The 15,374-nt window shown below is 38.8% G+C and overlaps 1 protein-coding gene across 3 annotated transcripts in view; it reads left to right on the top strand.

Moving 5' to 3' along the window:
- Positions 1 to 15,374, top strand: part of LOC141161942 (uncharacterized) — a 103,509-nt gene that overhangs the window by 73,472 nt on the left and 14,663 nt on the right. The window contains exons 2-3 of one of the 3 annotated variants that reach the window (XM_073647511.1): positions 11,716 to 12,877; positions 13,343 to 13,430. In XM_073647511.1, coding sequence (XP_073503612.1) covers positions 11,836 to 12,877; positions 13,343 to 13,430 — 1,130 coding nt within the window. In that variant the 5' untranslated portion in view covers positions 11,716 to 11,835. Of the gene's footprint in view, positions 1 to 11,715; positions 13,431 to 15,374 lie in introns of all 3 variants that reach the window. The other 2 variants (XM_073647512.1, XM_073647509.1) reach the window with 2 other exon arrangements.

The raw sequence follows: 15,374 nt of genomic DNA, 5'->3' as shown, positions 1-15,374 counted from the left end.
TTTTATCCGCCACCTATGATCACACCCACACAGTAGAAAAATACTTATTATGGCCCTTTACAATACTTTTACGTTTTGTCTTCGTTAGGGACAATCAGACGTCCGTCCAGGATGATCACAACCTTGTGATACAGCACAGAAGTCACCTAAACCCGCAGATCTTTCTCCAGATCCCCACTCTGATGCTCGATCCCCACTCTGATGCTCGATCCCCACTCTGATGCTCTGCAAGCATCAGCCGATCGCGGCTTCCTATAACGCCCATCATCATCGCCGCTGCTGCTTTCCTCTCAGCTTCAGTCTTGCTAAAAGTTTTGGCTGCAATTTTCATTTTACAGAACAATAACCCGAAGCAAAAAAGATTCCTGTAAAGCTCATTAACTCAGCGCATAACGAGCGCCGGCAGATAATTATCATCGTCAGGCTGATTACTGAGGAGATGGGGAAAAAAAATCTCTGCAGACATCCCCAACTCCTAATCACTGACATCAATGTGAATGGAGACGACTCGCTCTTCTCTTCCTTTTGTTATAGTTTAAATATTTATTCAAATGATATTAATCATCAAAACGAAAAATAAATATCCAGAGGCAGTGAGCCGGATATATACTGCATAAGGCTAAGTCACAGATAGGGATGTGCTACCCGTATACATAGTATCACTGTCCGCGGTCCTGAACTTGGTTTGTTTGTGATGGGTGGGAGAATCCTAGAGGAGAAAACCTGCGAGATTTCTGCATATGACGGCACTATAGAGGAACGGCCGAAACAACCGCACATATAGGCACCGCAGAAGACAAAGCATTGACTTTATCAGGGCAGGATTTTTTTCATACTGTTAGTAATGCTCTTCTACATTGGAGCAGTATTATAGTAGTTATATTCTTCTACATTGGAGCAGTATTATAGTTGTTATATTCTTGTACATAGGAGCAGTATTATAGTAGTTATATTCTAGTACATAGGGGGCAGTATTATAGTAGTTATATTCTTGTACATAGGAGCAGTATTATAGTAGTTATATTCTTGTACATAAGGGGCAGTATTATAGTAGTTATATTCTTGTACATAGGGGGCAGTATTATAGTAGTTATATTCTTGCACATAGGGAGCAGTATTATAGTAGTTATATTCTTGTACATAGGAGCGATATTATAGTAGTTATATTCCTGTACATAGGGGCAGTATTATAGTAGTTATATTCTTGTACATAGGGGGCAGTATTATAGTAGTTATATTCTTGTACATAGGGAGCAGTATTATAGTAGTTATATTCTTGTACATAGGAGCAGTATTATAGTAGTTATATTTTTGTACATAGGGGGCAGTATTATAGTAGTTATATTCTTGTACATAGGGGCAGTATTATAGTAGTTATATTCTTGTACATAGGGAGCAGTATTATAGTAGTTATATTCTTGTACATAGGGGACAGTATTATAGTAGTTATATTCTTGTACATAGGGGGCAGTATTATAGTAGTTATATTCTTGTACATAGGGGTAGTATTATAGTAGTTATATTCCTGTACATAGGAGCAGTATTATAGTAGTTATATTTTTGTACATAGGGGGCAGTATTATAGTAGTTATATTCTTGTACATAGGGGCAGTATTATAGTAGTTATATTCTTGTACATAGGGGGCAGTATTATAGTAGTTATATTCTTGTACATAGGGAGCAGTATTATAGTAGTTATATTCTTGTACATAGGAGCGGTATTATAGTAGTTATATTCCTGTACATAGGAGCAATATTATAGTAGTTATATTCTTGTACATAGGTTGCAGTATTATAGTAGTTCTATTCTTGTACATAGGGGCAGTATTATAGTAGTCATATTCTTGTACATAGGAGCAGTATTATAGTAGTTATATTCCTGTACATAGGAGCAATATTATAGTAGTTATATTCTTGTACATAGGAGCGGTATTATAGTAGTTATATTCTTGTACATAGGGGGCAGTATTATAGTAGTTATATTCTTGTACATAGGGGCAGTATTATAGTAGTTATATTCTTGTATATAGGAGCAGTATTATAGTAGTCATATTCTTGTACATAGGAGCAATATTATAGTAGTTATATTCTTGTACATAGGTTGCAGTATTATAGTAGTTCTATTCTTGTACATAGGGGCAGTATTATAGTAGTTATATTCTTGTACATAGGGGCAGTATTATAGTAGTTATATTCCTGTACATAGGAGCAATATTATAGTAGTTATATTCTTGTACATAGGTTGCAGTATTATAGTAGTTATATTCTTGTCCATAGGAGGCAGTATTATAGTAGTTATATTCTTGTATATAGGAGCAGTATTATAGTAGTTCTATTCTTGTACATAGGAGGCAGTATTATAGTTGTTATGTTCTGCTACCAGAGCTAAGGAAAGAGAGGAGATCTGTCCCTACAATAGAACTCAGCTTAATCCCTACGATGTAACAGGGGACCTGATCCTGCGATCAGACCTGCTAAAGTCCTAAGCTAGTCTGTACGGAGACCTATAGATGTGGGGAAGGAATCCCTACAAGTACTAAGGACTGGGAGGAATATGGGACACCTCCTAACAGAAATAGTAGCAGCCAGACGAACAAACAAAATATATAGAACATAGAGGTCAGTAGACCAAGCAAACTAACAGAGCAAGACACAGAGAACAGGCTAACTAGAAAGTAGATATACAATGAAGTCCAGCAAAGCCAGAAGGGCGGAGCAGGATTAAATAGGCCAACAAGGTCATGTGACCAGCAAAGGAAAAAAAACCTAAGAGCAAGGTTCTAACAATAGTAGTTATATTCTTGCACATAGGGGCAGTATTATAGTAGTTATATTCTTGTACATAGGGGCAGTATTATAGCAGTTATATTCTTGTACTTGGAGCAGTATTATAGCAGTTATATTCTTGTACTTAGGGGCTGTATTATAGTAGTTATATTCTTGTACATAGGGGCAGTATTATAGTAGTTATATTCTTGTACATAGGGAGCAGTATTATAGTAGTTATATTCTTGTGCATAGGAGCAGTATTATAGTAGTTATATTCTTGTACATACAGGCAGTATTATAGTAGTTATATTCTTGCACATAGGAGCAGTATTATAGTAGTTATATTCTTGTACATATATGCAGTATTATAGTAGTTATATTCTTGTACATAGGGGGCAGTATTATAGTAGTTATATTCTTGTACATAGGGGCAGTATTATAGTAGTTATATTCTTGTACATACAGGCAGTATTATAGTAGTTATATTCTTGTACATATGGGGCAGTATTATAGTAGTTATATTCTTGTACATAGGGGGCAGTATTATAGTAGTTATATTCTTGTACATAGGAGACAGTATTATAGTAGTTATATTCTTATACATAGGGGGCAGTATTATAGTAGTTATATTCTTGTACATAGGGGCAGTATTATAGTAGTTATATTCTTGTATATAGGAGCAGTATTATAGTAGTTATATTCTTGTACATGGGAGCAATATTATAGTAGTTATATTCTTGTACATAGGTTGCAGTATTATAGTAGTTCTATTCTTGTACATAGGGGCAGTATTATAGTAGTTCTATTCTTGTACATGGGGCAGTATTATAGTAGTTATATTCTTGTACATATGGGCAGTATTATAGCAGTTATATTCTTGTACATGGAGCAGTATTATAGCAGTTATATTCTTATACATAGGGGCAGTATTATAGTAGTTATATTCTTATACATAGGGGCAGTATTATAGTAGATATATTCTTGTACATAGGAGCAGTATTATAGTAGTTATATTCTTGTACATACAGGCAGTATTATAGTAGTTATATTCTTGCACATAGGAGGCAGTATTATAGTAGTTATATTCTTATACATAGGGGGTGTATTATAGTAGTTATATTCTTGTACATAAGGGCAGTATTATAGTTGTTATATTCTTGTACATAGGAGCAGTATTATAGTAGTTATATTCTTGTACATATAGGCAGTATTATAGTAGTTATATTCTTGCACATAGGAGACAGTATTATAGTAGTTATATTCTTGTACATAGGGGCAGTATTATAGTAGCTATATTCCTGTACATAGGGGGCAGTATTATAGTAGTTATATTCTTGTACATAGGGGCAGTATTATAGTAGTTATATTCTTCTACATAGGAGCAGTATTATAGTAGTTATATTCTTGTACATAGGGAACAGTATTATAGTAGTTATATTCTTGTACATAGGAGCAGTATTATAGTAGTTATATTCTTGTACATACAGGCAGTATTATAGTAGTTATATTCTTGCACATAGGAGCAGTATTATAGTAGTTATATTCTTGTACATAGGGGGCAGTATTATAGTAGTTATATTCTTGTACATAGGGGCAGTATTATAGTAGTTATATTCTTGTACATACAGGCAGTATTATAGTAGTTATATTCTTGTACATATGGGGCAGTATTATAGTAGTTATATTCTTGTACATAGGGGGCAGTATTATAGTAGTTATATTCTTGTACATAGGAGACAGTATTATAGTAGTTATATTCTTATACATAGGGGGCAGTATTATAGTAGTTATATTCTTGTACATAGGGGCAGTATTATAGTAGTTATATTCTTGTATATAGGAGCAGTATTATAGTAGTTATATTCTTGTACATAGGAGCAATATTATAGTAGTTATATTCTTGTACATAGGTTGCAGTATTATAGTAGTTCTATTCTTGTACATAGGGGCAGTATTATAGTAGTTATATTCTTGTACATAGGGGCAGTATTATAGCAGTTATATTCTTGTACATGGAGCAGTATTATAGCAGTTATATTCTTATACATAGGGGCAGTATTATAGTAGTTATATTCTTATACATAGGGGCAGTATTATAGTAGTTATATTATTGTACATAGGAGCAGTATTATAGTAGTTATATTCTTAGAATCATAGAATCATAGAATGGTAGAGTTGGAAGGGACCTCTTGGGTCATCTGGTCCAACCCCCTGTTCAAAGCAGGATTCACTAGATCATCTCAGATAGATGTCTGTCCAGCCTCTGTTTGAAGACGTCCATTGAAGGGGAACTCACCACCTCTCGTGGCAGCCTGTTCCACTCATTAATCACCCTAACTGTCAAAAAGTTTTTTCTAATATCTAATCTGTGTCTCCTCCCATTTAGTTTCATCCCATTGCTTCTAGTCTTTCCTTGTGCAAATGAGAATAAAGATGATCCTTCTACAATGTGACAGCCCTTGACATATTTGTAGACAGCTATTAAGTCTCCTCTCAGTCTTCTTTTTTGCAAGCTAAACATTCCCAAATCCTGTAACTGTTCCTCATAGGACATGGTTTGCAGACCAGTCACCATTCTGGTCACTCTTCTCTGAACTTGCTCCAGTTTGTCGATGTCTTTTTTAAAATGTGGTGCCCAAAACTGTACACAGTATTCCAGATGAGGTCTGACCAAAGAGGAGTAAAGACCGATAATGACTTCACGTGATCTAGACTGTATGCTTCTGTTAATACATCCCAGAATTGTATTTGCCTTTTTTGCTGCTGCATCACACTGTTGACTCATGTTCAGTCTATGATCTATTAGTATACCTAAGTCTTTTTCACATGTACTGTTGCTTAGCTCTATTCCTCCCATTCTGTATATGCTTTTTTCATTTTTATTGCCCAGATGTAGTACTTTGCATTTTTCCCTGTTAAAAACCATTCTGTTGGTTGCTGCCCACTGCTCCAGTTTATTTAGGTCTTTTTGAATCCTCTCTCTCTCTCTTCTCTAGTATTAGCTATCCCTCCTAGCTTTGTGTCATCAGCAAATTTAATCAGTTTACCCTCAATTCCTTCATCTAAATCATTGATAAAGATGTTGAACAATACAGGTCCCAGGACGGAGCCCTGTGGTACCCCACTTGAGACATTCATCCAGCTGGATGTGAAGCCATTTACAACCACCCTTTGAGTCCGATCACTAAGCCAGTTATGAATCCACCTAACAGTTGCCTGGTCCGTTCCATACTTGGTCATTTTTTCAATAAGGATGGTGTGAGATACTTTGTCAAATGCTTTGCTGAAGTCAAGATATACTATATCTACAGCATTTCCCTGATCCACCCAGTCAGTGATTCTGTCATAGAAGGAAATTAAGTTAGTCTGACATGACTTGTTAGTTACAAACCCATGCTAACTCTGGTTAATCACTTCATTCTTATCCATGTACTTACATACATGTTGTTTAATAATTTGTTCAAAGATCTTTCCTGGTATAGAAGTCAGACTCTCCGGCCTATAGTTCCCTGGGTCCACCTTCTTCCCCTTTTTGAAGATAGGAACAACATTTGCTCTTCTCCAGTCTTCTGGGACTTCTCCTGTTCTCCAAGAATTTTCAAAGATTATGGAGAGTGGTTCTAAAATTTCTTCTACGATCTCCTTCAGTACTCTGGGGTGTAATTCATCTGGACCTGGAGACTTGAACTCATTTATGTTAGCTAAATATTCCCTCACAATCTTTCTGTTTACAGATAACTTGGATTCCTCTATTCCTTTAAAAGGACAGTGAAGATCAGTTGATGTTACATTTTCTTTCTGAGAGAAAACAGATGCAAAATAGGAATTAAAAAGTTCGGCCTTCTCAACATCCTCTCTTACCATTTCTCCATTTTCATCCTGTAAAAATCCTATAGCATCTTTGACTTTTCTTTTACTTTTGACATACCCCCAAAATCCTTTTTTATTGCTTTTGACATCTCTTGCAAGCCTTAATTCATTGTCAGCTTTAGCTAACCTGATACGTGCCCTGCAGGATCTGCAGACTGCATTATAATCTTCTTTAGATATGCCTCCCTCTTTCCATTTAATAAACATTTCTTTCTTTCTTTTTAGCATGTGTTTAAGTTCTGTGTTCATCCATCCTGGTTTCCTTAAATGCTTCCCATTCTTCCTACTTTTCGGGATTGTTAACGATTGTGCTTTGAGAATCTCATTTTTAAAAATTTCCCATCCTTCCTGGACATTTTTGTCCTTAAGGACATCCAGCCATTGGATCCCTCCTATTCTCTTTCTGAGTCTCTTAAAATCTGCCTTTCTAAAATCTAACCTTGAAGTCTGAGTCTTCACATGTCTTCCTCCTCTAGTTATCCAAGATTCTATAATAGCATGATCGCTGCCTCCTAGGGTCCCAGCCACCTTTACCTCCTCAACCATTTCCTCCCTGTTTATAAGAATTAGATCCAAAGTAGCAGATCCCCTTGTTTTCTCCCCTACCTTTTGGAAGATAAAGTTGTCAGCAAGAGAGGATAAGAATTTGCTTGACCTGTTAGTTTTACTTGAGAGAGATTCCCAACAAATGTCTGGATAGTTGAAATCTCCCATGACCACTACGTCATATTTTTTGGAGAACTTGGTCATTTGATACATAAAGAGTTCATCCATATCTTCAGCTTGCCCAGGTGGCCTGTAGTAAATGCCTACAATGGTGTCCTTTCCGTTGTTCTCTCCTTGTATTCTTACCCAAACAGTTTCCACAGAACTCCCAGTCTCTGAAGCTTCAATCTCTGTGCAGATATACGCTTTTCTAACATACAATGCAACACCTCCTCCTCGTTTATCAAGTCTGTTTCTTGCAAATAAGTTGTATCCTTTTAGCCTTTTATTCCAATCATGTGTATCGTCCCACCAAGTTTCAGTGATTCCAATGACATCATATTCCTTTTCCTGCATTAGTAGTTCCAATTCTCCTTGTTTGTTGCCCATGCTTTGTGCATTTGTATAAAAACATTTTAGTTTGTGATTGGTTTCTCTTCCTCCCATATTTTTATTATTTAAATTGTTTTGTCTTTGTTCTTCCTTTCCACTTCCAGTAGCAGAGATCTCAATAGTATTTGTCAGCTGTATGGCTTTTTCTGGCCTTTTGCTTCCCTTCCCACATTGTTCTTGTACATACAGGCAGTATTATAGTAGTTATATTCTTGCACATAGGAGGCAGTATTATAATAGTTATATTCTTGTACATGGGGGGCAGTATTATAGTAGTTATATTCTTGTACATAGGGGGCAGTATTATAGTAGTTATATTCTTGTACATAGGGGGCAGTATTATAGTCGTTATATTCTTGTACATAGGAGCAGTATTATAGTAGTTATATTCTTGTACATATAGGCAGTATTATAGTAGTTATATTCTTGCACATAGGAGGCAGTATTATAGTAGTTATATTCTTGTACATAGGGGCAGTATTATAGTAGCTATATTCCTGTACATAGGGGGCAGTATTATAGTAGTTATATTCTTGTACATAGGGGCAGTATTATAGTAGCTATATTCTTGTACATAGGAGCAGTATTATAGTAGTTATATTCTTGTACATAGGAGCAGTATTATAGTAGTTATATTCTTGTACATAGGAGCAGTGTTATAGTAGTTATATTCTTGTACATAGGGGCAGTATTACAGTAGTTATATTCTTGTACATTTGGGCAGTATTATAGTAGTTATATTCTTGTACATAGGGGGCAGTATTATAGTAGTTATATTCTTGTACATAGGAGCAGTGTTATAGTAGTTATATTCTTGTACATAGGGGCAGTATTATAGTAGTTATATTCTTGTACATAGGAGCAGTATTATAGTAGTTATATTCTTATACATAGGGGCAGTATTATAGTAGTTATATTTTTGTACATAGGGGCAGTATTATAGTAGTTATATTCTTGTACACAGGGGCAGTATTATAGTAGTTATATTCTTGTACATAGGGGCAGTATTATAGTAGTTATATTCTTGTACATAGGGGCAGTATTATAGTAGTTATATTCTTGCACATAGGGGTATTATTATAGTAGTTATATTCTTGCACATAGGAGGCAGTATTATAGTAGTTATATTCTTGTACATACAGGCAGTATTATAGTAGTTATATTCTTGCACATAGGAGCAGTTTTATAGTAGTTATATTCTTGTACATATAGGCAGTATTATAGTAGTTATATTCTTGTACATAGGGGGCAGTATTATAGTAGTTATATTCTTGTACATAGGAGCAGTATTTAGTATTTATATTCTTGTACATAGGGGGCAGTATTATAGTAGTTATATTCTTGTACATACAGGCAGTATTATAGTAGTTATATTCTTGTACATATGGGGCAGTATTATAGTAGTTATATTCTTGTACATAGGGGGCAGTATTATAGTAGTTATATTCTTGTACATAGGAGACAGTATTATAGTAGTTATATTCTTATACATAGGGGGCAGTATTATAGTAGTTATATTCTTGTACATAGGGGCAGTATTATAGTAGTTATATTCTTGTACATAGGGGCAGTATTATAGTAGTTATATTCTTGTACATAGGAGCAGTATTATAGTAGTTATATTCTTGCACATAGGAGGCAGTGTTATAGTAGTTATATTCTTATACATAGGGGCAGTATTATAGTAGTTATATTCTTGTACATCGGAGCAGTATTATAGTAGTTATATTCTTGTACATAGGGGGCAGTATTATAGTAGTTATATTCTTGTACATAGGGAGCAGTATTATAATAGTTATATTCTTATACATAGGGGCAGTATTATAGTAGTTATATTCTTGTACATAGGGGCAGTATTATAGTTGTTATATTCTTGTACATAGGGGCAGTATTATAGTAGTTATATTCTTGTACATAGGAGCAGTATTATAGTAGTTATATTCTTGTACATAGGGGCAGTATTGTAGTAGTTATATTCTTGTACATAGGGGGCCATATTATAGTAGTTATATTCTTGTACATAGGGGCAGTATTATAGTAGTTATATTCTTGTACATAGGAGCAGTATTATAGTAGTTATATTCTTGTACATAGGAGCAGTATTATAGTAGTTATATTCTTGTACATAGGAGCAGTATTATAGTAGTTATATTCTTGCACATAGGGGCAGTATTATAATAGTTATATTCTTGCACATAGGGGCAGTATTATAGTAGGTATATTCTTGTACATAGGAGCGGTATTAAAGTAGTTATATTCTTGTACATAGGGGCAGTATTATAGTAGTTATATTCTTGTACATAAGGGCAGTATTATAGTAGTTATATTCTTGTATATAGGGAGCAGTATTATAGTAGTTATATTCTTTTACATAGGGGCAGTATTATAGTAGTTATATTCTTGTACATTGGAGCAGTATTATAGTAGTTATATTCTTGTATACAGGGGCAGTATTATAGTAGTTATATTCTTGTACATAGGGAGCAGTATTATAGTTATATTCTTGTATATAGGGGCAGTATTATAGTAGTTATATTCTTGTACATAGGGAGCAGTATTATAGTAGTTATATTCTTGTACGTAGGAGCAGTATTATAGTAGTTATAGTCTTGTACATAGGGGGCAGTATTATAGTAGTTATATTCTTGTACGTAGGAGCAGTATTATAGTAGTTATATTCTTGTACATACAGGCAGTATTATAGTAGTTATATTCATGTACATAGGGGCAGTATTATAGTAGTTATATTCTTGTACATAGGAGCAGTATTATAGTAGTTATATTCTTGCACATAGGAGCAGTATTATAGTAGCTATATTCTTGTACATAGGGGGCAGTATTATAGTAGTTATATTCTTGTACATAGGGGCTGTATTATAGCAGTTATATTCTTGTACATAGGGGCAGTATTATAGTCGTTATATTCTTGTACATAGGGGGCAGTATTATAGTAGTTATATTCTTGTACATAGGGGGCAGTATTATAGTAGTTATATTCTTGTACATAGGGGCAGTATTATAGTAGTTATATTCTTGTAAATACAGGCAGTATTATAGTAGTTATATTCTTGTACATAGGGGGTGTATTATAGTAGTTATATTCTTGTACATAAGGGCAGTATTATAGTAGTTATATTCTTGTACATACAGGCAGTATTATAGTAATTATATTCTTGCACCTAGGAGGCAGTGTTATAGTAGTTATATTCTTGTACATAGGGGGTGTATTATAGTAGTTATATTCTTGTACATAAGGGCAGTATTATAGTAGTTATATTCTTGTACATACAGGCAGTATTATAGTAGTTATATTCTTGCACATAGGAGGCAGTATTATAGTAGTTATATTCTTGTACATAGGAGCAGTATTATAGTAGTTATATTCTTGTACATAGGAGCAGTATTATAGTAGTTATATTCTAGTACATAGGGGACAGTATTATAGTAGTTATATTCTTGTACATAGGGGGCAGTATTATAGTAGTTATATTCTTGTACATAGGAGCAGTATTATAGTAGTTATATTCTTGTACATAGGGGACAGTATTATAGCAGTTATATTCTTGTACATAGGGGGCAGTATTATAGTAGTTATATTCTTGTACATAGGGGGCAGTATTATAGTAGTTATATTCTTGTATATAGGGGGCAGTATTATAGTAGTTATATTCTTGTACATAGGGGGCAGTATTATAGTAGTTATATTCTTGTACATAGGAGCAGTATTATAGTAGTTATATTCTTGTACATAGGGGACAGTATTATAGCAGTTATATTCTTGTACATAGGGGGCAGTATTATAGTAGTTATATTCTTGTACATAGGGGGCAGTATTATAGTAGTTATATTCTTGTACATAGGGGCAGTATTATAGCTGTTATATTCTTCTACATTGGTGCAGTATTATAGTAATCATTAATTAGTATTGTATTTAAAAGCAGCATAAACATTTACTTTTGCTCTTTTTTTATTGTTCAGGATACGTCATCTGATTGGATCCATTCAGCAATATCGCCATCATGGTCTCCACATAAAGAGCTCAATAATTCTGGCAGAATGTGAGTACTCTCAGCAGTCTGAGCAGCTGCTTTCCATACTATGGACGCTCAACATCATCCCGGCTGCTTACAGGGACCCCTCTATCTCCTTCGACATCCATGTGCGAAGCTCCCATGTCCATCTGCTATGACATACACCCGCGCTGATGAAACGCATGAACATTGCAGAGTCATTCCAAGTCCCCAGAACTATCTGCTGTGCACCAACCATGGCTTAGAGACGTCCTCGCTGGGCAGCATGCATCCATTAAAGAATGTAGATTGCCATCTTACTGGAGGGCAGTTGCAGCCTCTGCATGCATGCCATGCGGGTAATGCACCATTGGGCACAACTGTTGAACCTAGGCTGTATCGAAGCTTGGATAACCTGCACTGGGCAGAGTCGAGTGTGTTTGCACATTATAGGAGCATGGATAGTGAGTTTCTTCTGCACTGTAGAAGCACCAGACACCTTTCAGAAGGATCTGCAGGAAATCCGCTTTTCCACGGCCTGTCAGACAGAGTAAATGGCCAACAGGACTTTCCTGCGCCTCCTTTTGCCAAAGTTCATCAGTGGCTTTTTCTTTCAGCGGATGACAAGGTCTCCTATGGTGATGCCAAAAGGGAACTGAAAGAGAAGCTAAGAACTCACAGCTCCAAAATCATAGAGCCCACCAGGCCCGTCCGCCCCCAGGCTTGTCTAGTTGGCTGCATGGCAAAGGAAGCAGCGGATAAACTCTGCCAGTACTGCAAACACAAGGCGCCATGTAGTGCAATATCTGCCAGTCATCCGGCACTTCCAAGGAGCACAATACCGGCAACCCGACAATGCACAAGTCTCTTACACCCCAGAGCCCACCCGGAGCACATAAAGCAGGAGGCGAGAAGGCGATTGCAGCTCCGCAGGCAAAACAGCTCCCCAAACCTGACCCTGTATCAAGAAGAGAATGAAAGCCAAAGTCTAGTGAAGTCTAAGACGGCAGAGTCCTTCAAGGAGCAGAGGCCATGGCCAGGCGGAACGGTGGAGGCTGACACCACTGGGAGGCCGAGTAATAAAGGCCGCTTCTACATCCCAACATTCGAAGAATTCAAGAGGATGCGCAGTAAGGAAAAGAAAAGTGACGTCCACGTACAATCCGCAGAATCCGCCATTAGCGCAAGCTCAAAGCTTGAGCCGGACACCAGCTCCGACCCGGCAGCCGGCACTGATTCTCCGCACACGGGCCATGTACAAGACGCCGCTGCTGCATTGCATGGGGCCGGTGCTTTGCAGGATCCTCCCCGGCCTGACAGTGGCGCTATCACTGGAGATCCGTCCAGGGCACAGGATAGGTTGTTAGACCGCAGAGCTCCCCCGTCATGTCGGCCCGCAGTCACAGCTCCCATTTGTTCCTGTCCTGTTTCAAGGTTTCCATTACAGGCGTTAAACATGCATAGCACGAAAGAGGAGCTTGTGGTGTGTGAGCCCCATGTGTCTGGTGCAAATATGGCTAGCGGACCCCGCGGGATGGCTGAGCAGGGTCTCCCTTCTGAAGCCCATTCTTCTTGCTGTCCATCTTTGCTTTTAGAAGCAACTGATCTGTCGGGTTATGGCGCCAAGCTGCAGAAGATGAAGGACGGCCTCATCGGATCGGCCCTGGATTTGATCAAGAAAAGGTAATGTGGTGTCTGAGTGCTATGTGTGACGTGCTCTGGTGATGGCGCCACTGAGCAAACTGTACAGATACAATAATTACAGCAGTTCGCCCTTTACACGTAGTAATGCTATATGAGAGGGCGGGGGCTCGGGATCTCTGGTGTCATGGTCGCCCTGGAATCTCATTGACACAAGCCTCTGATCGGGGAGGTCGTCTTCTCTTGCAGACGGTTTTCTTCCAGGATTCCTCAATATTTTGCTTCATTACTTAAAAGGGACCTGTCACCAAATCAAGTGTCTATTTGATTCCCGCTTCTCCCCTCAGTATTTTGCTTTTTTTATCCTGTTATACGGTCGCAGAGATCTGGGCCTTTTTCAAGTTAGCACTAACTTTTCAGGTGTTTTCCAAGGGGGCGTGGCTCACAGGATTCTGGGGGTGTGTCTTTGGGCTGCTCTGCATAATTGCCCTGTGAGCCCCGCCCTCGTTTATAAAAATTAGCTGTGCAGAAAAAGTCCCGGGTCTGGAGCCGCAGGATTAAAAAATAAAAACTGAAAACTCAGGGGAGCGGAGGGAATAAAACAGGAGCAGCAACTGGACCGATCTGGTGACGCATCCCCTTTAATGTCAGGAAAAGGCTGTAATGTGTCCCCTATCTGTCGGAGCTTTATCCCCCTGATCTGCAGCATGGCAGCCGTTTTGCGCCACCTTTCCCTCCTCAACCACGCAGCTTGTAGGGCTGTGTGCACACGGACTTATGTGAATAGTCTTCTGGAGCAGATCCTCTCCCAAAACTACACAAAAGTCGCCTAAAATGCTTGAAAGACTCTTCCTATTTAATCCAATATTTATCTTCTTTGCTGTTTTTCAGCCTCTTTTTTTTCCCCTCCTTCAGATTTTGGGAAACGCCTGGTGAAAAAATGAGCGTTCATGTCACTTCTCGGAGGCCGAGTCCTCCTGAAATCTGCTCCAAATCTGACACATAAAAAAACAACACTTAAAAAAAACAGTCATTTTGTTTAGCGCTTTCCACTTGAAATGTAATTGTTTTGATCAACTCAATAAACTCCGTCTGCACGAAGCCTAATGGCGCTAGTTGGTGCTAGGTGGTGGCGCTGCACCAGTTTGTAGCGCTGCACTAGGTGGTGGCGCTGTGATGGGTGGTGGCGCTGTGATGGGTGGTGACGCTGTGATGAGTGGTGGCGCTGTGCTTGGTGGTGGCTCTGCACTAGGTGGTGGCTCTGCACTAGGTGGTGGCGCTGTGATGGGTGGTGGCGCTGCACTAGGTGGTGGCTCTGCACTAGGTGGTGGCGCTATGATGGGTGGTGACGCTGTGATGGGTGGTGACGCTGTGCTAGGTGGTGGCTCTGCACTAGGTGGTGGCTCTGCACTAGGTGGTGGCACTGTGATGGGTGGTGGCACTGTGATGGGTGGTGACGCTGTGATGGGTGGTGGCGGACTAGGTGGTGGCGCTGTGATGGGTGGTGGCACTGCACTAGGTGGTGGCTCTGCACTAGGGGGTGGCTCTGCACTTGGTGGTGGCGTTGCACTAGGTGGTGGCGCTGTGATGGGTGGTGACGCTGTGCTAGGTGGTGGCTCTGCACTAGGTGGTCACTCTGCACTAGGTGGTGGCGCTGTGATGGGTGGTGGCGCTGTGATGGGTGGTGACGCTGTGATGAGTGGTGGCGTTGCACTAGTTGGTGGCTCTGCACTAGGTGGTGGCGCTGTGATGGGTGGTGGCGCTGTTATGGGTGGTGATGCTGTGCTAGGTGGTGGCTCTGCACTAGGTGGTGGCTCTGCACTAGGTGGTGGCGCTGTGATGGGTGGTGGCGCTGTGATGGGTGGTGGTGCTGTGATGGGTGGTGGCGTTGCACTAGGTGGTGGTGCTGTGATGGGTGGTGACGCTGTGATGGGTGGTGGCGTTGCACTAGGTGGTGGCGCTGTGATGGGTGGTGACGCTGTGATG

This window comes from Phyllobates terribilis, unplaced genomic scaffold, assembly GCF_046119375.1.
Source record: "Phyllobates terribilis strain yellow unplaced genomic scaffold, ASM4611937v1 Scaffold_9__5_contigs__length_417890890, whole genome shotgun sequence".
NCBI classification, from domain to species: Eukaryota; Metazoa; Chordata; class Amphibia; order Anura; family Dendrobatidae; genus Phyllobates; species Phyllobates terribilis.
Note: the sequence above shows the minus strand (reverse complement) of the source record. Positions and strands in the feature narration are given on the sequence as shown.